Source organism: Marmota marmota, unplaced genomic scaffold (genome assembly GCF_001458135.2).
Source record: "Marmota marmota marmota unplaced genomic scaffold, marMar, whole genome shotgun sequence".
Lineage (NCBI taxonomy): Eukaryota > Metazoa > Chordata > Mammalia > Rodentia > Sciuridae > Marmota > Marmota marmota.
In genome coordinates, this window is record NW_026000229.1 from 10150013 (window position 1) to 10174113 (window position 24101).

Here is a 24101-nt window from a genome sequence, read left to right on the forward strand (position 1 = left end):
ATTACAGTTTTTTTGCCAAGAAAATGATTTGCATGATCTTGAACAACACATACTATTTATGCTGATGGGACAGGATCCAATATGAATATAAGTGATGGAGGAAGACGACGCTTTGAGGATAATGAACATACATTACGTATATATCCTGGGACAATTTCAGAAGGGACAATCTACTGTCCAGTTCCTGCCAGGAAAAACACCACAGCTGCTGAGGTGATTGACACTCTTATAAACAAACTTCATCTAGACAAAACAAAATGTTATGTTTTAGCAGAGGTAAAGGAATTTGGTGGAGAAGAATGGATACTCAATCCAACAGACTGTCCAGTTCAGCGAATGATGTTGTGGCCACGAATGGCTCTGGAAAATCGCTTAAGTGGAGAGGACTACCGCTTTCTTCTGCGGGAAAAAAACCTTGATGGATCAATCCATTATGGTAGCCTTCAGTCATGGCTACGGGTAACTGAAGAACGACGCAGGATGGTGGAACGAGGTTTTCTTCCACAGCCTCAACAGAAAGACTTTGATGATTTATGTAGCTTACCTGACTTGAATGAGAAAACTCTCTTAGAAAACCTACGAAATCGCTTTAAGCATGAAAAAATTTATACCTACGTTGGCAGTATTCTAATAGTTATTAACCCATTCAAATTTCTTCCTATTTATAACCCCAAATACGTCAAAATGTATGATAACCACCAATTGGGAAAACTTGAGCCCCACATATATGCAGTGGCTGATGTAGCTTATCATGCTATGCTTCAGCGTAAAAAGAATCAGTGCATTGTGATTTCAGGAGAGAGTGGTTCTGGGAAGACTCAAAGCACAAACTTTCTTATTCACCACCTTACTGCACTCAGTCAAAAAGGATTTGCCAGTGGAGTAGAACAGATTATTCTTGGAGCTGGACCAGTACTTGAGGTAAGTGTATAGAAATAGTTTTCTTATCCTCAAATATATCTTTAGAAAATACCTGGTAGATGTGAGAAAATGAAATAAGATGAAATATAGAATCACAAACATCACTGTTATCAAGGGAAACAGGAAGATGGCAAAGCAGAAAGGTAATGTGGAAGATTGAAGGGTGTGAGAGCAATAAAAAAAAATTTTTTTTTGAAGAGTATCCTTTGGTAAGTCATTAGTGATGCAAAGATAGAGATGACTGGAATGATATCCTTTACCTTAGATAGGTAGAAAGCAGAGCAGGACTCCTGTAATTTGGTATGGAAGTGGGTTGTTGGGGAATATATTCTTGCCAATGTATTTGTGTCTCTGTAACCTTAATGAGTGCCTGGCATTGAAATTCTTAACGATTTAAGAATATAGAGACTAGCCAGGGTTAATGGCACATACCTCTGATCCCAGCAACTTAACTCAATTGCAAGTTTGAGGCCAGTCTCAGTAACTCAGTGAAGCTGTAAGGAATTGAGTGAGACCCTATCTCAAAATAAAAATATAGAAAGGGCTGAAGATGTAGCTCAGTGGTAAAGTACCCCTAAGTTCAGTTCTTGGTAACCCTCTCCCCCCAATGTAGAGATTATTGATGTGTGGGATGCCGTAGAATTATTACTATCATGTTGAAAGAGAATAACAGAAAGACAATGCATTGATCTCACTTATATATATAATCCAAAAAAGTCAAATGCATAAAAATAGTAAAATAATGGTTATTAAGAACTAGGGGTTGAGGGGCTGGGATTGTGGCTCAACAGTAGAGCGCTCGCCTAGCATGCGCAGGGCCCCGAGTTCAATCCTCAGTACCACATAAAAATAAATGAATGGAATAAAGGTATTGTGTTCTACAACTAAAAACAAACAAACAAAAAACAACAACTAGGGATTGAAGAGATACTGATCAAAGAGCATGAAACCTCAGTTACACAAGATGAAAAAGTTCAAGAGATTGGGCTGGAGATGTGGCTCAAGCGGTAGCGCGCTTGCCTGGCATGCGCGCAGCACTGGGTTCTATCCTCAGCACCACATAAAATAAAACAAAGATGTATGCACCGAAAACTGAAAAAAAAAAAAAAAGTTTAAGAGATATATTTTACATCATTGTGATTCCAATTAATATTAATGTGTACTTGAAAATTTCTTAGACAATAATTTACAGGTTCTTATAATAAATATGAGTTAATAAATATGTAAATTGCTTAGTTTGCCTATTCCACGATATGTAAATAAATGAAAACATCATGTTGTATACCATCAATATATAACTTTTACTTATCAATTAAAAAAGAAAAAGAGAATACAAATTTTCTTTTAAACCTGAAAGGAAGAGGTAATATTACTCTGTGTGTGTGTGTGTGTGTGTGTGTGTATGTATGTGTGTATATGTGTATGTGTTTTATGGAACTGAGGATTGAACCTAGTGCCTCACACATGCTAACATGCTAGGCACTGCTTTACCCCACTGAGCTACATCCCCAGCTGTTTTTAATTTTAATTGAGACAGGGTTTTGCTAAGTTGTCCAAGCTGGCCTTAAACTTGAAATCCTCCTGTTAGCTTTTTTGTCACCGTGACGAAAAGACTGGGAAAGAATAATTTCAAAGTATGAAAAGTTTATTTGGTACTAATGTTTCAGAGGTCTCAGTCCATAGATGACCAACTCCACTCTTTGGGTCTGGAGGTGAGGCAGAACATCATGGTTGGAGTGTGTGGTGGAGAAAAGCTGCTTAGGATGTGGCACCAGGAAACAAGGGGGGGAGGGGCACACTGTAGATCTGGGACAAAATATATATCCCTAAAGGCATGTCCCTAATGACCCACCTCCACCAGCCACACCTTATCTGCCTACATTTATCACCCAGTTAATCCATTCAAGTGGATTAATACAATGACCAGGTTAAGGCTCTCATAACTCAAATATTTTACCTCTAAGCTTTCTTGCATTGATTTTCACATGAGCTTTTGGAGAACATCTAATATTCTAATTAATAGCACCTCCTACTTTACCTGCTTAGTGGCTGGGATTATAGACATGTGCTACCATGCTTGACTTTGTTGTGTTTTTAAGAGATTTCATGAGGTCTAATTGAACTACAATAAACTGTACATACTTAAGGTGTACAATATGATAAATTCTTTTTTTATTGGATCTTCCTGGGAATTGAATTCAGGGGCACTTGACCATTGAGCCACATCCCCAGCCCTTTTTGTATTTTATTTAGAGACAGGGCCTCACTGAGTTGCTTAGCACCTTGCTTTTGCTGAGACTGGCTTTGAACTTGATCCTCCTACCTCAACCTCCTGGGTACCTTTGAAAATGTCAAGTAGGGAGAGAGAGAAAGATGGTGGAGTATAACTAGGCAGTGATTCTGGATTCCTAAATAGCTTAGAAAGGAGATGGTGAAGGAACAGTTGACTACAGAGCTGGGTGAGAGAGTAAATGCTCTAAGACCCAATGTTGGACAGTATGAAACTTGAAGAGTTACAGAGGTTGTCAGAATGGAAAATAAGGACAGAGTTCTTTAATCTTGAACCTGAACTAGGGTGGTGTGATAGGGGAAGGAAATGGAGAAAAAAGGAGAGGAAAAGCACACAGGATCACTTTCTTAACAGTTGGAATGAAAAACAGACAAAATTGATATGTGATAGAAACAGGCGGAATCAGTGAGGAGATCAGGCAGTTTAATCTAAATTGTGGACTGAAAGCCATTCTTGCTATGGCAGCCATTTTGTGGAGTCCACAGGTGGTCAACCTCTCTAAAATAAATCAAAAGAGCTTCTCCCTACCTTCAGATAGCAACAGATAAAACTAGAGGGAGTACCTCTGCATAAGCATGTCTCAGTTATTTGTCTGTAAGAAACTTGAAGGATCCCTACTTGCCCAAAGTTGCCGAAACACCTTCCTCCTCACTGAGGACAAGGGAAGTGGGGTGGAGCAGCCCCCAGAGCTGGTCATTCCCAGGAAGTGCTTACCTGACCCAGCGCTCCATACATCTTCCACAGGAATTCAGAAACCAGAATGTATGCCCATGTTTCACAGCTGTGGGCAGTGAGAGCTCATGCACAGGTGGAAAGGTTGTTTTTGTTCTGGACAGTGGAGGGGGTTGGCATCTGTGATTTTTAATCAGCTGGGGAGCTTGGACTGGCTGAGCCTATTATTGGTGAGCAGGGACACTGGTCCACAATCTTCTGGTTTAGGGGAAACACTTCTGCACTGCAGACCAGCCACAATGACCCTAGAACTACTGGTCCAGTGCTTGCAGACAGACACCAGGACCTATGCTACTTTGAAGAGAGCATGTGGAGGTGAGCGGGTGCGCGACAGCCCTGAGCCAAGTACTGGGTGCTGTTGCATACAACAAAAACACCCAGCAGATGCAGCAAAGCAACCCTCTGAGCATCTAGCCTTAGGCCCCTGGGCTAATAAAAGGAGAACTGGGGGCTGGAGTTAGTGGCTCAATGGTAGAGTGCTTGCCTAGCATGTTTGGGGCACTGGGTTTGATCCTCAGCACCACATTAAAAAAATAAAAAATGAAAAGATATTGTATGTCTACCTACAACTAAAAAATAAATATTTCAAAAAAGAATGGAGAGCTGGGTGGTGGAAGTACACAGCAACCAGGGATATTACTCCTGTGCCCCCAGAACCTCTAGGGGGAAATCAAAAGCTGAAGAGTGTTGGGCATTTTCTAAACTGATGAAGTCCAAACCAGGATGACTCAATAAGAATTTTCTCCACCTTGGCATGTTTTATTGTAAACAGTTCTAATGTCAACTTTGATCATACATATATTATTCATTTTGATTTGAGAGTTGTTACCCTAAAATTTGATATTGTGCCCTCAATCCATTTGATTGTATTTCTTCTAGTATTTTAAAGCATTTAGTGGAATCATCCTTTTTGTTTTTTTTAGCTCAGGTTTACATTTGTTCCTCTAAGCTCCTTTTTTCTCTTCCATTACTTGCTACTATCTTAAATCCCCCTGCCCCATCTTATTCTTTTTACCTTAGTTTTTGTATGGTTCTTTTCTATCTTTTCATTACTTTTTCACTTTTCTCTTGTTTAGCCCAATTTTTTTTCCTTCCTTTTTTAGCTCCTGTATATAATAGCCATTTTACTCCTATTAGTAACTAATTTTCCAACCTATTCCAGAACAGTACTACAAGTTTATACCTGGGTCAAAGAAACTGTGGAGAATATTGTCAACAATTTTGTTTTTTTCTAAAGTTGGTTAGTATTTAGCTTTGCTCTGAAGTGTCTGTAGTAAATAGGGTTTAATGTCTTCTCTCAAAGTAGTCCTTGTAGTGGGAATAGCAGAGGACACACAGTGAGTGAAACTATCAGTTCCTGGATATTCACCCAGCCTGGGGCCCTTAAGAGATGGAAGCTCACTAAATAGTCCCTTGTATAAAAGAGAAAAACAATAATCATCCCAACGGATGGGTAAACATATAAGCAGTATGAAAAAGCAAAGAGACAAGTCACCCAGAATAGCCAACAACACTTCAACAACTGATCCCATTGACACCACATTAGAGAAAATGATGGAGAAATAATTTAGAAAATTAAGATGTTCAGTGAACTAAAAGAAGATATAAGTAATGAACTTGGAAAATACAGAAAGTAAAAGATCATTTCATAAAAGGGATTCTGAAAAAGAACCAAATGGATATTGTGGAAGTGACTTAGGAAATCAAATTAAAAATTCAGTGGAAAGTATCACCAATATATTAGACCCCTTAGAAGATATTTTCATAGACCTTGAAGATAAAAGTATATGATCTTGGAAATAAAGTTGATAATATATAAGTTGTTAAGAGACCATGACCAGAATATTCAAGATATCTGGGATAATATTAAGAGGCCAAATTTAAGAATCACTGGGGTGGGGCAGGGGTTATAATTCAGTGCTAGAGCATTTGCCTAATGTGAGGGCACTGTGTTCAATTCTCAGCATTGCATATAAATAAATAAAGGTCCATTGACAGCTTAAAAAAAAAAAAGGATCATTGGGGTGGAAGAAAGCTCCAAAATACAGACTAAAGGAATGCACAATCTTTTCAATGAAATAATAACAAAAATTTCCAAATATTAGGAATAAGTTGGAAATCTAATTATAAGATGCCAGCAAAACCTCAAATAGACAAGATCAAAAAAGATCCTCTCTATGACACATATAAAGAAAATGCCTAATATACAGAATAATGATAGAATTTTAAAAACTGCAAGAGAAAAATAGCAGGTCACATTTAGAGGTAAACAAATTTGGATTTCAACTGATTTATCATCCCAGACCCTAAAGGCCAGAAGAAAACAGGTGCCTACCTAGATTGCTATATCCAGAAAAACTATCCTTCATAATTAAAGGTGAAATAAAAACCTTTTTGATAAGTAGAAACTGAAAGAATTCATAGCCACTAAGCCTGAAGTATAAAACATAATGAAATATTTCATGTAGAAGAAATGAAAAATGGTATATGGGTGAGGTGCTGTATAAGAATAGTCAGTTAAAGAGGAATCAAGTCTGAATTAAGCATTAGAAATAAAACGGCAGGACATAAAAATCATCTCTCTATAATAACATTGGATGTAAATAGTGTAAACTCTCCAATCAAAAGACACAGATTGGCAGATTGCATTAAAAAAGGAGACCCAATCATTTGGTATTTAGAAGAGACTCAATCTTATAGGCAAAGACATTCCCAGACTGAAGATGAAAGGGTGGGAAACGATTTAGTATGCAAATGGAAATTGAAAGCTGAGAGGAGTAGCTATTCTCATATCACACATATTAGACTTCTAGCCAAAATTAATCAGAAGAGACAAAGAAGGTCATTTCATAGTGGTTAAGAGAATTGTCCACAACATGACAGTAATTGTAAATATTTATTCCCTACATAGAAAAAAACAAACCCTTCTCAATATAAAAAGTAGACCAAAATACAATAATACTGGGTGATTTCAGCACCCCTCTCTCATCATTAGATAGAGGTCATCCAGACATAAACTAAGTAAAGACTCTTCAGGAACTGACAAATACTATTAATCAAATGTACCCAACAGACAGCTATAGAATGTTTCATTCATCAACAACTTTTTTTTTTTTTTCTCAGCAGTACATGGAACTTTTTTCTAAAATAGATCATATTTTAGTGCACAAAGGAAATCTTAGCAAATAAAAAAAAATTTCGAGAATTCCTTGCATTCTATTTGAGAATGAATGAAAATTAAATGAAATTAGAATTCAATGACAAGACTAACAGAAACCATTTTAACATCTGGGGATTGAATAGTAGATTTTTGATTTTTGGATACCGGGAGTTGATCTCAGGGCACTCAACCACTAAGCCACATCTCCAGTCCTATTTTGTATTTTATTTAGAGATAGTATCTCACTGAGTTGCTTAGCACCTCACTAAAGTGCTGAGTCTAGCTTTGAACTTGGGATCTTCCTGCCTCTGCATCCCGAGCCACTGGGATTACAGGTGTGCATCACTGCACCTGGCCTAAATAGTATACTTTTGAATGAGGAATGAATCACAGAAGAAATGAGGGGAGAAATAAAATTCTTAGAAACAAATGAGAACAGAGGTACATGTATCAGAATATCTGGGACAATATGAAGGCAGTTATATAAAAGGAAAGTTTGTAGCACTGAATTTCTACATTAAAGAGTTAGAAGTATACCAAATAATAATCTAATGTTATAGCTCAAGGCCGTAGAAAAATTCCAAAATCCATAGAAGACTGGAAATAATATCAGAGCCAAAATTAATGAAATTGAGAATAAAAACATACAAAGGATCAATGAAACCAAGAGTTGTTCCTTTGAAAAGGTAAATAAGATTGATAAAACCTCAGCCAAACTAATCAAAAGAAAGTGAAGACTCAAATCAAAATTGGAGATGAAAAAGGAAATATCACAGGCACTTCTGAAATCTAGGGCATCATTAGTAACTATTTCAAAACTCTGTATTATAATAAGCTAGAAAATCTTGAAGATATTGATAAATTCCCAGTGATATATGACCTACCCATGAACCACGAGAATATAGAAAATGTAAGCAGACTAGTATCAAGCAATGAAATTGAAGCAGCTATTAAAAACTTTCCAACAGAAAAAAAGCCCAGGACCAGATGGATTCTCAGCTGAGTTCTACCAGACCTTTAAGGAAGATAATGTTAATTCTCCCGAAATTATCCCATGAAATAGAAGAGGAGGAAACACAAACACTGCCAGAGTCCTTCTATAAAGCCACTTTCACCCTGATACCAAAACCTGACAGACACACTGAAGAAATGAAACTTCATACCCATGGGCTGGGGTTGTGGCTCAGTGGTAGAGCGCTCGCCTAGCATGCACAAGGCCCTGGGTTCAATCCTCAGCACCACATAAAAATAAATAAACAAAGGTATTGTGTCTAACCAAAAAATAAATATTAAAAAAACCTCCAAAACTTCATACCAATATCCCTGATGAACATAGTTGCAAAAATCTTAATAAAATATTGGCAAACTGCATTAAAAATCACATTAATAATGCACCATAATCAAATGATTTCCATCCCAGTGATGCAAGGTCATTTCAACATACATGAATCAATAAATGTAGTTCACCACATAAATAGAGTTAAACAAGCATTTGACAAAGCCCAGCACCCATTCATCTTTAAAGCACTAGAGAAACTAGGGAGATAAGGAACTTATTTCAAAATTGTAAAGGCTATATACAACAGACCCAAGACCAGCATATTGAACAGAGAAAAATGGAAAGCATTTCTCTAAAAACAAAACAAAACAAGACAAGGATATCTACTCTCACTACTCCTAACTGTAGCCAGACCAATCAGGCGAGAGAAGATAATTAAAGGGATTCAAATAGGAAAAGAATTCAGATTATCTTTATTTGCTGTTACCATGATTTTATATTTAGAACACCCTCCCTCTTCCCTGGAAGAAGAAAAAAAAAATTTCACCAGAAAACTTGTATTTTTTTAAATTTATTTTTTGGTACTAGGGATTGAATTCATGGGTGCTTAAACACTAAGTCACATCCTCAGCCCTTTTTATTTCTTGAGTCAGGTTTCAACGTAACACATAAAATGATGTAAAATAATACTAAAACATGCTACACTGTGGATGAACCTTGATAACATTACACTAAATGAAAGAGCCAGACACACAACTATATATTGTAGGATTCCATTCACATGAAATATCCAGAATAGGTAAATCCTATGATAGAGCAAAAGAACTGATAGTTTATAGGGATTGAGGGAAGAACAGAGCGGGGAGTGACGATGTAATGATATGGTGTTTTGGAATAAAAATATTTTGGAATTAGAAGTTAATAGTTGTGCACAGTATTGTGAGCATACTAAATACCACTGAATTCTATACTTTAAATGGTTAATTTTTTTTTCTGGTACCCAGGGATTGAACTCTCAGGGACACTTGACCACTGAGTCACATTCCCAACTCTGTTTTGTATTTTATTTAGAGTCAGGGTCTCACTGAGTTGCTTAGGGCCTCGCTTTTTTGCTGAGGCTGGCTTTGAACTTGCAGTCCTCCTGCCTCAGCTTCCTGAGCCTCTGGGATTATAGGTGTACACCACTGCATTTGGCTTAAATGGTTAATTTTATGTTTTGTGAATTTCACCTCAAAAAAAAAAAATCCAAACAAAGGGGTCAGAAATAGAGAAATTAAATTGGGAAACGGGGGAATATTAGAAAAGAAATAAGAAAATAGATTAAAAGGTAACCATGAGGATGTCATCAAGTGAAATAACATAAAATCCCCAGTAAAAATCTAGAGATGGTCATATTACATAAAAAAGAAAATGACAAGTTGACTGTACATAATTCTTTAAAAATAAACAAGCAAAAAGTAAAAAAAAAAAAAAAGTTGTGCTAAGACTAGTCAAAAGATAGTTGGGAGCTGGGGTTGTGGCTCAGAGGTAGAGCACTTGCCTAGCACGTGTGAGGCACTGGGTTTGATCCTCAGCACCACATAAAGTAAAATATAGACATTGTGTTCACCTATAACTAAAAAATAAATATTTTTTAAAAAGTTGGATCTCAAATAATTTAGATTATATACCACACTAAGATATTAAAAAACTAACTAAATAAATAAATATTTAAAAAAATAAAATAAAAGCAAATTAAATGTAAGGAAAAGTAAAAATAATCAAATGCTAGTGCTTCATATAATAAAGGATATTAAAATAAACTTTTAGCCAATGTGACAATTTAAGCAAGTTTTTTGAAAGATTCAAATTATCAAAGCTCACTGGAGAAGAAATGGATAATAAATAGTGCTTATATATACTTAAAAAATTTTTTTTAGTTGCTGATTTATTTATTTATTCATTTTTATGTGGTGCTGGGTATCGAACCCAGTCCTCACACTTGCTAGGCAAGCACTCTACCACTGAGCCACAAACTCAGCCCTGTACATATACTTTTTTTTTTTTTTTTAAATATTTATTTATTTATTTTTGTTTTCAGCGGACACAACATCTTTGTTTGTATGTGGTGCTGAGGATCGAACCCGGGCCGCACACATGCCAGGCGAGCGCGCTACCTCTTGAGCCACATCCCCAGCCCCTGTACATATACTTTTAAAATTGAAAAAAAAAAATTAAAAATCTTCCCACAAAGAAATCTGGGTCCGGATCACTGCATTAATCAATTCTAACACTTTAAGATGGAAAAAAGTTTATACTTTCTATGTAAACTCTTTCAGAAATAGGAGGGAAGATTTCCCAACAATCTATGAGACCAGAATTATCCTGAGGGGGGAATAATTTACAGAATACAATACCCCTCATGATAACAAACGCAGACATTCTGAACAAAATTTTAGCAATCTGAATTTAACAATAAATTAAGATACTACACTTAAACCAACTAGTATTTATCCCAGGAATGTAAGGATGGTTTAACATTTGAACTCCCATCAATGGAATATACTATATTAACAAACTTTATATACATATATATGAAGTATATAGTAATAATATATACAAATATATCTCAAATAGGCCCAGAAAGAGCAATTCCAACATCATTCCTGATTAAACACAAAACCCTGCCTGTCATCACAATTAATAAAGACTGAACACTTTCTTTTAACATCAGAAAGAAAATTTGGATGTTCCTTTCACCACTTCTATTCAATATTATACTGGAGTAGCCAGAGAAATTGGGCAAGGAAGGACAAAAGACATGCAGATTGGAAAAAAATAAAAACAAAAACAAAACTTTTCTGTTTTTCAAATCATAATTGTCTGTGGAAAATTCAACCCACCAAAAGTGTGTATTTTAATGTGGTGCTTTTGGAAATGAGATTTTCCCAGGATTTGTGATTATTGTTTTTGTTACTGTTTGGTTCTTTCATGACTTTTCTGAACTAATTCTGTAATGTCTGTGTTCTTTTTTTGCATGAAGCCATCAAATTGCTGAGTGCCTAGCACTCAGCCGGGCAATTGTCAATCTGCCTTATTTTTTACTTCCTGCTAACACAGAATCTGTAGTTCAAATGTGGATCTCAAGTCTTTCCTGAGCAGGTAAATATTCTTGAGTATGTGCAGTCTTGTGCATGTACACGACCTTCTACATGCTCAGAAATATTTCAGATCTTTTCAGAAGCCACTTCACACTTGTCACTCACCAGCTGTTCCTTTAAGTGGTTTGGTGAGCTTGTGTTCTCCTACCTCCCCATCCTGTTATTATTACTATAGGCAGTTAGAATGTTGAAACACTTGCCTCTGATTCTTTTTGACACTCATGGTGGTATAGAGAATATGGAGAGGCTATTCTCGTGAATGAGCTCAGATTTAGGTCAAATAAAGACAACTCTTTTGGGTTTTTCCAGGGAAGTGCCAGACAGTTCAAATTGTGGGAAATAGTATTTGGGAGAGCTCCGATTAGTGCTTTAAAAAAAAAAGGGGCTAGGATTGTGGCTTAGTGGTAGAGCGTTCGACTAGCACGTGTGAAGACCTGTGTTTGATCCTCAGCACCACATAAAAATAAATAAACAAAATTAAGGTATTATGTCCACTACTTCTAAAAAATAAATATTAAAAAAAACAAAAAACAAAAAAACCCCAACTATTATTGTAGGATGTTAGTTTTCTCTTCAGTTTTCAGCTAGGGAGAGAGGGAGTAATAGTGCAAGTGAAAATTCTACAATGAATGCTTTTTTTAAAAAAAACTAACTTTCAATTATTTTTCTTTATTAAATGCCTCCCTACTGAGGCTTTGTTACAAGCCATTGGCTGACTTCCATAATTATTAAAAAGTTGACTAAAACTAGTTTTTATCAGCATTCTTGTTTCTTTTATGAAGGAAAGAATTTTCAGAGGTTCTTACTTAGCTGTTTTTACTGATCTCACTTTCAATGATCTTTTCAAAAATTGAAATTGCTGGGTTGTTTTGTAATAGTATATTAAACTTTTGTGTGTGTGTGTGCGCGCACGTGTGTAAGAAATCGTCAAATAGGTTTCCAGAGTTGCTGTACCATTTTGCTTTCCCACCAAGAATGTTAACATTTTAGTTGCTCCATATCCTCAGCAGCACTTGGCAATGCCAATTTTTCTCTCTTTTGAAAGCTATCTGTGCAAGGGTGAAGTAGTGTTTTAGTGGGTATGTCATGGTCTTAGTTGGAATTCTCTAATAGCTAGTGATATTGAACCAGCTGTCTCATTGTTATTTGCCATCCACACAACCTTGTGATGAAATGTCTGTTCTAAAACTATTTCTCAGATTGTTCCAAATAACTTCACATAAGTGATAAAGTTGTAATCAGAATTTACAGAGCAGGTAAAGCTTCTGAGTGGCTACTGACGTTGTAAAATTGGGTAGAATCAGAAGCAGCGTATGTGAAAAAAAATGATTGATAAATTGTTCATCCACATTTAGGTGTTTCCAAGCCCACATTTTCCTTTTTAACCAATTAAGTCCCAAGTTTTTAGTTTTGCAGATATTTGAATAAAATTGACATAGGTGCTTTAAAATAGGTTGGAAATCAATCTAGAGCTCCTGTATTTATTATATTTATTATTATAATGTGGTTTTATTATTTTACTATTATAACATAATTGTGTGTCATATAATTATGTACTATATTTAATTTTTATATGTGTTGCACATCTGGGATGATGGGATAAAATGGGTTAAATATTGTCATAATACAAAGCATTTGACAAATTAATTTTTCTTTGATATCAGCATTTCTCCGTTTTATGGTTCTGTGCTGTTTTTCTAAATTCCTTGGAAAAAACTTTCTCTGGTGGAAAAGGAAAGGGAAGAATAGAGAAAACATTCAGTCATTCAGAGCTCACCACTGCCAACCTTTTTTGTTTATATAGGTCACAGGGTTTGGTGGTGTTTGAGAACCTGAACTCTTCACATCACTTATTTAGATATAGTGGAATGTAAGCATACATGAGGAAATTTTCATGAATGTGTGTGTCTTTGCTACTTATCACTTTAATTTTTTTTTTTTTTTTTTTTGGTGGTGCTGGGGATTGAACCCTGGGCCTTGTGCGTGTAAGACAAGCACTCTACTGTGTGAGCTACATTCCCAGCCCCCTTTAATTTTTTGTTGATACATTTTTAAAAAAGAGAAATTTCATGGACATTTAAGCGCATACCTACTAAATAGAACACTGCTTTTCAAACTTTATCTTACATTTGAACCACTGGAAGATGTTATTGAAATAAATTGATGAGCTTTATCCTTAGAATTTCTGACTTGGTAGTTTGTGAAGTGTCTGAGAATTTTGTCTAACAAATTTCAGGTGATACTGATGCTTCTGGTCTTTGAAAAATTTTTTCTTTTTAGATATATATGATAGTAGAGTGTATTTTGACATATTATACATACATGGAGTATAACATTTTAATTTGATCCCATTCTTACGGTTGAACATGATGTGGAATTATACTGGTTGTATATTCATATATGAACATAGGAAAGTTATGTGCGTTTCATTCTACTGTCTTTTCTATTTCCATCTCCCTTCCCTTTGTCTAATCCAGTGAACTTCTTTTCTTCCCTCTCCTCCTCATTGTGTGTTAGAATCTGCATATCAGAAAGAATATTTGGCCTTTGGGTTTTGGGGACTGGCTTATTATGCTTAGCATGATAGTCTCAAGTTCCCTCCATTTACCAGCAAATGCCATAATTTCAGTTTTCTTTATGGCTGAGTAATATTTCATTGTGTATATATACCATCTTTTCTTTATCCATTCTTCTGTTGAAGGGCACCTAGGTTTGTTCCATAGCTTAGCTATTGTGAATTGAGCTGCTATAAACATTGATGTGGCTGCGTCACTATAATATGCTGATTTTAAGTTCTTTGGGAATATACCGAGGAGTGGGATAACTGGCTCAAATGGTGGTTCTATTTCAAGTTTTCTGAGGAATCTCCATACTGCTTTCCATAGTGGTTGACCAGTTTATAGTCTCACCAGCATTGTATAAGTACCTTTTCCCCCACATCCTCACAAACATTTGTTGCTTGTATTCTTGATAATTGCTATTCTGACTGGAGTGAGATGGAATCTTAATGTAGTTTTAATTTGCATTTCACTGGTTGCTAGAGATGTTGAACATTTTTTCATATATTTGTTGACCACTCTTATTTCTTCTTCTTTTAAGTGACTGTTCAGTTCCTTTGCCCATTTATTGACTAGGTTATTTGTTTTTTTGGTGTTAAGTATTTTGAGTTCTTTGAATATCTTGGATATTAATGCTCTTGAGGTTCAGGTGATTTTCTCCCATTCTGTAGGCTCTCTCTTCATTTTCTTGATTGCTTCCTTTGTTGTGAAGAAGCTTTTTAGTTTGATATACCATTTATTGATTCTTTTTTTAAAAATATTTTTTTAGTTGTAGATGAACACACAATATTTTTATGTGGTGCTGGGGATCGAACCTAGGGCCTTTCACGTACGAGGCAAGCACTTTACCACTCAGCTACAGTCTCAGCCCCCATTTATTGATTCTTAATTTTACTTCTTGCATTTTAGGAGTCTGGTTGAAGAAGTCGGTTCCTAAACTGACACGATGGAGAGTTGGGCCTACATTTTCTTTAGTAGGCACAGGGTCTCTTGTTTAATGCCTGGGTCCTTGATTTACTTTGAGCTGAGTTTCAATTTTATTCTGCTTACATATGGATTTTCAGTTTTATAAGTACCATTTGTTAAAGAAGCTATCTTTTCTCTAATGTATGTTTATGGCACCTTTGTCTAGTATGAGACAACTGTATTCATGTGGATTTGTCTCTGTGTCTTCTATTCTGTTCCATTAGTCTTTGTGTCTGTTTTAGTGCCAATATCACTGTTTTTCTTACTATAGCTCCGTAGTATAATTTAAGGTCTGGTATTGTGATGCCTCCTGCTTTACTTTTCTTGCGAAGGAAGCTTATGGAAGTGATGAATTACATTTATTGATTTCTGTATGTTGAACCAACCTTGTTATGCTTCTGATCTTGACCACACTGGGAATGTAGTAGAAATGTAGTAGTTATTAAGGAACCAGTTGAGATTACCTCCTCACCTTCTCTTTGTGTGTGTGTGTATCAATGTTTGTATACCCTATACTGTTATAGTTCAACACATACATGATTTTTGCATCTAGGCAGTGTTCAGCAAATGGCTACTTTAGGTTTTGAAGTTACAGGGTAGGTCATTCTAATGAGATTATTAGAACAGGAAAAAAAATCTGCAATAAATTATCTTTAACTCCATGTCTTTTCTAGTTTTGTTTTTCTACATATATTGTGAATGGATTACTTTAGGGAAGTGTCTTTTTTTTTCCTTCCGGTGCTTAGGATTGGACCCCAAGCTTTGCTGCCTTATACTTAGGCAAGTACTCTACCACTGAGCTATATCTCCAGCTTGTTTTAATAATTTTTTATTGAGCTAAAACTTAGCAAAACCTATACATGGTTAAAATTTATGGGGAAGTGGGGATAGGAAGGACAGCAGAATAAAATAGACATTATTATTGCTGTATGTGTATACGTGACTGTATGACCAATGTGATTCTGCAACCTGCACACTCAGAAAAATGAGAAATTATACCCCTTATGATTTAAATGTATGATATGTCAAGATCATTGTACTGTCATGTGTAACTAATTAAAACAAATGAAAAAATTTAGTTTTGAGAATATATTATACTCAAGTAACCACCATTATATGAACAAATTCTAGAATATCTTAATCACCTCTTGGGCTCCTTTGTAGACATTTCCCAATTCCACCCCAATTCCCATATATACTCTGATCTGTTACCTGTAACTATTGTTTTGCCTTTTCTAGAATTTCACATAGATGGATTGTATAGTATGTACTCTATGTCTGGTTTCTTCTGATAATGTTTAATATTTCTAACTGGTCATTGTATCATCAGTCCATTGCATGGTGTATACTTGGGTAGCCATTTAGGGAGTTTATAGTTTTTATTCTTTTGTTATGAATGCTATAGTTTTATTTTAAATGTATATAAAAGTAACATTTTAATGAAATTTCACTTATACATTTCTAAAATTGTAATTGTTTTAATGAAGTTATTTTTTACTAGCCCCTTGTTATTTCATCTTAACTGGATTTTCAGAAATTATAAATACATTAAGATATTTTGCTGGCTCTGAAATGTGAAAACGAAATTTGAACTTTACTGAGCATTAGGTTTTTAAAATTAAGAATTATTTTACTGACAAAATCTTCTTGATCTTTCATTTATTAATTGCTTCCTTTTATTTTATCTGATCTGTGAATATTAATTGGAACATATAAAATGAATTGACTTTCAGTTATCTCTTTATGTCTTTGAGCTGACCTAAACATTGTTTAAAAAAATTGTTTTTAATTGAAAGTAATGAGAATGGTTTATTTTGACAGGCTTTTGGAAATGCAAAGACTGCTCATAACAATAATTCAAGTCGTTTTGGCAAGTTTATTCAAGTTAATTACCAGGAAACAGGCACTGTACTTGGGTAAGTACTGCTCTGGGAAATGTTTTTATTTTTGTCATTATTCCTTTATGAGCTACAAATTGTGACATTGGTGTATGGTATTAAGAAAGAAAAATAACCCACATTTTTTTTGGCGGGAAGTACAGTACTCGGTTGAATAGAGTTATGTATGTTAGGCAACCATTCTATCCATGAGATAACATCTCTAGCCCTTTTAATTTTATCTTGAGACCAGGTCTCACTGACTTTCCTAGACTGGCCTTGAACTCACAGTCTTACTGCCTCAGCTTCCCAAGTGTCTGTGATGATAGGTGTGTGCAACATGCTGGCCTAAAACTTTTTCCTCTCATTTTTCTTTCCTTGTGGAAAAGTTTAAACCTCAGGTTGTAAGAATATGTAACACTCATACACTCTTAACTTATATTTATTAATTATGAACAATTTGTTGCATTTACTTTTCTCTGTTATATATACATTTAGTTTTTGGAATGGTTTTCAAGTAAGTTGGACATAAAACTTGACTCCCTAATTATACTAAAATAATTATACTTTTGTACATGCTGATATTAGTGTTCTTAAAATCAAGAGATTGAATTTTGTTTAGTAATAATTCTTATATAGTCTTAAGAACAGAGTCTTTTGTGCCAGCAATATTCTTTGTAGCGTTAAAAAACTAATAGAGTATTTTTTAGAGCAGTGTTAGGTCAATAGCAAGTGGAAAGTACAGAGAATCCCCTTATATTCCTTCAAACTATGTTCCATAACCTCATAATCCCTAGTATAAATATCTTACATTAGTGGTGCATTTGTTACAATTGCTAGGCCAATGTTGTTGACATATTCTTATTAATTCTAAAGTTAATAATTTGCTCTTAGGTTCACTGTGTGTATTGTACATTCCATGGTTTTTGACAAATGTGTAGAAGGTATGTACTCACCATTACAGGGTAAAACAGAATAGTTCCACCTCCTACTGGTAACCTTTGGCAACTACTAATCTTTTTACTGTCTCCATGAGAAAGGGCCCAGAATTCCCATTGCCCCTTTCAGAGCATGTTTGCAATACCTTAATTTGCTTCCTTAGGTCTTGTTTTCTAAAGGTTCTGCCATTTCCCATTGTCACAGACCGGCAATCAAGTCTTTAGCATGTGGACCTTTGAGGGACATTTAATATCCAAACTATAACAATACCATAATAATATTGTTTCTGTACTTTACTTGACTGTTTTTTTTTTTTTTACCTTTTCTCCAAAAGTAAAATACTGGCTTTAGGACCTTTAATTATGTTAACCAATTAAGCCTTGATTTTAATTTTCTTTAGTGCTTTTGTCAGTAATAGGTATTAAATTTTATCAGAAGCCTTTTTGGTATTTATGGAGATTAATCATGTCTTTATCCTGAGATTTATTAATATTGTCATTTCTCCCCACTATTTAACTATATTTCATTTCTGGGAAAGGAATTCCACTTGGTAAATACTGCCCCCACCCCCAAATTTGTTGTTGTGTTCTATTGGCTAGGTTTTTCTTTTCTTTTTTTTTTTTTTTAATTTATTTTTTGGTACTGAGGATTGAATGTGTTTTACCACTGAGCTACATCCCCAGTCCTTTTGTTTGCTTATATATTTATTTAATTTTTCATTTTGAGACAGAGTCTTGATAAGTTGCTAAGGTTGACCCCAAATTTGTGATTTATGAGTTGCTGAGATTATAGGCATGTTCTACCACATCTGGATCTGTTTGTTAGTTTTCATTATGATACTTAGATCCATATTAATAAGTGCAATTTATCAGTACTTTTCTTTTTCATGCTATTTTACTTGTTTTAAAATTTTATTATTTCTGCATTTAAATAAAAAATTATCGACCCCACCTACTATGTGTTTCCCTCTACCACCTGTAGAAAACCAAAACCAGTTTAAGAAAAGCAAAAACAAAAACAAGAGATAAGTCCTTTTTCTATGGTAAGATTGTTAGCTCATCTATTTTTCTGATTCTGAAGGCTAATTAGATACTTTTGGTACTTTTATTCATAAAAGTGGGATACAGTCAAGTCATCAGACTTTTCTTAGTATTACTGATTGTGCTGTAGCATAGATTGATAATAGGTGAAGTCATAGTGCTTTATAACTTATGAAATATTATTAAATTCTCAAAAACAGTTTTGTGATTCAGGAATAGCAGACATTTTCCCATCTTTTGAAGGAAATTCAGGCTGTTATGTGTTAATATCTTAAAGATTAACCTTTTTGTTATGTTATGATCAATAATAATCTTCTTTGTTGATAAGCCAAGAAATATATATTAAACAGTTTTTACTCTTTCCTTATTTTATTTACTGAACAAGGTTTATAGAATGCATTTTGAGAACCAGACAATGTGATAAGTAAGGAGAATATAAAAAGATGTAAACAAGTTTTCTGTTTTTAAAGGTCTTATTGTCTGTTTTGAGATGACAGATATTTATATAATTTAATTACAGTAAATGAGATCAATGCAATGATTGAAATACGTGTCTGGAGGTTTCACATAAAAAGGTGATTTCCAGGGGCTGGGGTTGTGGCTTAGTGGTAGAGTACTTGCCTCATACATGTGAGGCACTGCGTTTGATCATCAGCACCACATAAAAAATAAACAAAATAAAGTTATTGTGTTCATCTACAATTAAAAAATATTAAAAAAAGGTGATTTCCATTGAAAATTTTCCAAGAAGGACTGGGATATTACATTATTAGTTGAAATGATAATTAGTAAATGAGTGGAAATATGACAACATGGTATATTTGAGGAAGTAAGATACATGGTTATAGAACATGGTCATAGTGGTCAGTTGATGTCCAGTTTTGTGAATAAAACTCAGATGTTTGTAAATATTTTCTTGACATTGTGAAACAGATTAAAGAATTTTATACAAAACAATCTTACACAAATTAAATAGGACAAGTAACTCCTGGTAAGATTCAACAATGATTAAAATTCGTCATATTTGCTTTATGTAGCCCTTTCTTCTTTTTTTAAAATATATTTTTAGTTGTAGATGGACATAATACCTTTATTTTATTTGTATATTTTTTATGTGGTGCTGAGGATCGAACTCATTGTCTCACACATGCTAGGTAAGAGCTCTAACACTGAGCCACAACCACAACACCCCTTTCTTCTTTTGCTATGCTGATTTTTTAAAAAATCACAGACATAATATCAGTTTACCTCTGTGTGCTTCATTATGTTGAGCAAGTGAAAGTAAAAGAATAACATAACTAGATCTTATGTTGTAGATGAATAACACTGTACCAGTATCACCTGTGGATTGAGGGAAGAAAAAAGGTATTACTCCATGAAGTAGTTTGTTGGTTTAGTTGGAAGAGAGAGCTTTTGCAGTTAAAGCAGACCTGGGTTTATGTCATAGTTGTACAGTTTACTAGTATATGGTCTTAATATCTTTGAGCATCAATTTCTACATTTGTAAAATAAGGGATGTAATATTTGCTATGAAGGATGGTTGTGAGAGTTTACATATTAGTTCATATTAATACCTTTTCTTACTTTTCAGACAGATTAAGAGTCTGTTGCAGTAGACTGTTGCATAGTAGTTATTATGATACTTTGAAAAGAGTGATAATTTAATTGGTGGTGGTAGTAGTAGTATGCTTGAAAAGAAGCCATATTTGAGCTCCATATTAATAAAGGAATGATATTCACTAAAATGAGAGTGGAAATAGATTAAGGAATTACAAGTGGAAGGAAGAATGTTGAGCAGTGTAGTGGGGAATGAATGATATGCCTGAGAAAATAACCTGTATTTATAACTAAGTAGAGAGAATGTGATGGGGAGGAATTGTGTTAAACACAGCTCACAAGTCAAATTTAACCCAAAGTAATTTGGATAGAATAGTGTAAAATTTAAAAATCTAAAAATTTTAGAAACCCTTTTCTAGAAAATTACAATGTTAGGCAGTTGCTCCTGTTTGGATGAGAGGTATTGAACTTGAAGGTACAGCCTGGCAAAGAACAAAATATGAGAAATAAAATTGATGGTTCAGTTCCTCATTTTTTTTTTTTTCCTCAGGTTAAAGTCCGTTCTATAGCTTGTAGTATGTTAACTCTTTTTGATGTAATCTTTCTACCCATCTCATTCTCTTGGCTGTATTAAGACTCATTAGTTTGTGGACTTAACATTGGATAATACAGCATCCTTAACAATTATAATGGTAAATGTACTAAGATGATCTGGAGCATATTCTTTGTACTTTCGTATCATTATAAATAAATATGTATCTGCTTTGTATTTATTACTTTTATGAATTTACTTTTCTTATAGTGCCTATGTTGAAAAATATCTACTAGAGAAGTCCAGGCTTGTTTATCAAGAGCATAATGAACGGTATGTATTTTTATTTGTATAATTTTATCAAGTTAGCATTAATAGTGTACAGATTGACTTTTAGTTACTTTGTATATTAAGACCTTGAATTCAGGGCTAGGGGTATAGCTCAGTTGGTAGAGTGCTTGCCTTGCATGCACAAGACCTTGGTTCACACCGCAGCACCACAAAAAAAAAAAAAAGAAGAAGAAGACCCTTGAATTCACTTAACACCATGTGTAGTTTTACATGTAATTGTTATTTTTTTCGTGAACAGAATTCTGTGGATTTTCAGAGGTTGTTAGGTGATTTTTTTAAAAATATATTTTAATTGTAGAGGGACACAATACCTTTATTTTATTTATTTATTTTTATGTGGTTCTGAGGATCGAACCCAAGTGTCTCACATGTGCTAGGCAAGCACTTTACCATTGAGCTATAATTCCAGTCCCTATTAGGTGATTTTATTGGTATGTAGAATTATTGCTTTTTCTAAATTTTTGGTAAACCATCAGAATAGGAAAACCATTTCTTAGGTGATAAAACCTTTTCTTTGTATCTAATTGTTGTTTTTCTAATTTGAAAAAAGATTCCAAATAGAGCACTTAATTCAGTTACAATATTTGAGGAATATGGGACTTTAGACATGATGTATGTGTTATCATTCATATGAAGAAACCAAGTATGAAAGAGAGAAATGCTTTGCTTCATGATATAGTGAGACAAAATAAAGTTAAGATCTAAAGTTTGAAGTTAAATAGACGTACATTAAAAATCTTTGACTCAGGCATCTCACTTGTCTCTTAGGCATTTATTCCCATTTTATACATGGAAAACTATTCTAGAGTTGTTTAGAGGATTAATTGAAATTTAAAAAATGCTTATTGAGTGGTCCTCATATATAATAAAAGTTCAGTAATTAATGGTAACATTGTCTTAATGAATTACAGGCAGGATTAGGATAAGAAGTCTGGTTTTTCAGTTATTTTGTATTTATTTTGTGGCTAGCAGAAATAGAGGATATTGGAATTAGAGGTGTTTCAAAACAAAGGGAGAGGACTGGAAGAATAGCTTAGTGGTAAGAGCATATGCTTAGCATATACGAGGCCCTAGCACCAAGCAGTGGAAAAAAGGAGGAAGTTTTAGGAAGAGAGTAGCTTCATAAAGGCTTATGGGGCTTAGCAGGTGCTGCTATTAGGAGGTTATTAGTAAATTTTTCTGATTAGTTCCATGAGGGTGAGTAATACCTTTTGTTCATTCTGACATGCTCAGTTAACACATTGTCTAGCATATAGTAGGCACTGAAATATCTGTTGAATGAATAAAATAATGATCCCTAAGGCCCCTTCCAGCTAAAAACAGAACAAAAACAGTATAAAGTGAGAGGCATTTATTTATGGACTAAACATTATCTAAGTGTTGTTCACTATGATCAAATCAAACAAATGGCTCCATTCCAAGTTTAGTTAGAACTTGGTTGATATCAATCAATTAATTAGTACCCCCCTGTATTGAGGATTGAACTCAAGGTATGAGCACATCCCCAGACCACCCGCCCCCCACGTTTTTTTTTTTTTTAACTGGGGAGCTTAATCATTGAGCTATATCTCATCCTTTTTGAGAAAGGTTGTTGAGGCTGGCTTCAAACTGTGATCCTCCTGCCTCAGCCTCCCAAGTTGCTCAGATTATAGGAATATACACTTTAGTGGAATGGTGGGGATATCAGCCTGCTTTCCTGGTTTTAGAAATGAATGGGAGGCTTTACTCTTTACTTTATTCATTCTCTGACACCTTGATGGATTTGATTTGCAGTTACGTGCACATACAAGCCTTATGATATGTTGTTAGATTTGGCTTGCTATTATTTTGTTGTGGATTTTTCTGTCTATTGCTCTAAGTTTTTTTTTGGGTGTGATGTCTTTTTCTATTTTGATATTAGGGTAGTAGTACACTGTTTCATAGAATAAAATGGAAACTGTACCCTTTTATAATATTTTGGAAAGGCTTGTGAAGAATTGGGTTCTTTAAATGTTTGGTAGAATTCACCAACAAAGTCATCTGGTTCTGGGCTTTCATTTATGTAAAGTTTTGATTTCTAATTCAAACAATTTGGTTGTTATGGATATATTCAGACTATTTCTTCTTTAGTCAGATTTAGTAGTTTGCATCTTTCTAGGAATTTGACTATTTTATCTGGGTTATCAACTTGTTAAACAAATTTTGTTTATAGTATCTCTTACAATCTTTTGTTTCTAAATTTGAATCTCTACCTGCCAGCCTTATCTTTCTGCCTGTTTCTCTTGCTCTCATATCATTTTAAAGTTGTTCATTTTATGGATCTTTGCAAGAAACCTATTTTTTTTGTCTCATTGATGTCCTCTATTTTCCTGTTTTATTTATTTCTGCTCTGATGCTTATTATTTTATCTCTTCTGCTTGCATTTGGTTTAGAATGTTGCTTTTTTCCTAGTTTCTTAAGGTAGATAGTTAGGTTATAGATTTGAGATTTTTCTTTCTTCTTTTTTTTTTTTTGAGTTGTAGTTGGACACAATACCTTTTATTTTTTATTTATTTCTTATGTGGTGCTGAGGATCAAACCCAGTGCCTTACACATGCTTAGCCAAAGCACTCTAGCCCTCCTAGTGTCTTCTTATTAATTTGGGTTTGAATTCTGCTCTGTCAGATATAAGAGTAGCTACTTTTGCTTGTTTTCAGACTCCATTTTCCATCCTTTCACCTTCAGCTTATGAATGACTCGTTAGAGTGGTCGGCGTCTCTCAAGGTCACACAGGGGATAGG

The 24101-nt window shown here is 34.5% G+C and overlaps 1 protein-coding gene across 10 annotated transcripts in view; it reads left to right on the forward strand.

Annotated features, from left to right (window-relative positions):
* Window positions 1-24101, forward strand: part of Myo9a (myosin IXA) — a 261808-nt gene that overhangs the window by 39161 nt on the left and 198546 nt on the right. For all 10 annotated transcript variants that reach the window (XR_007343894.1, XM_048793402.1, XM_048793403.1 and 7 more), the window contains exons 3-5: window positions 8-921; window positions 16868-16962; window positions 21262-21324. Coding sequence is in view for 9 of the 10 variants with exons in the window: in XM_048793402.1 (XP_048649359.1) it covers window positions 82-921; window positions 16868-16962; window positions 21262-21324 (998 nt within the window). In the remaining variant the exon portion in view is untranslated. The remainder of the gene's footprint in view (window positions 1-7; window positions 922-16867; window positions 16963-21261; window positions 21325-24101) is intronic.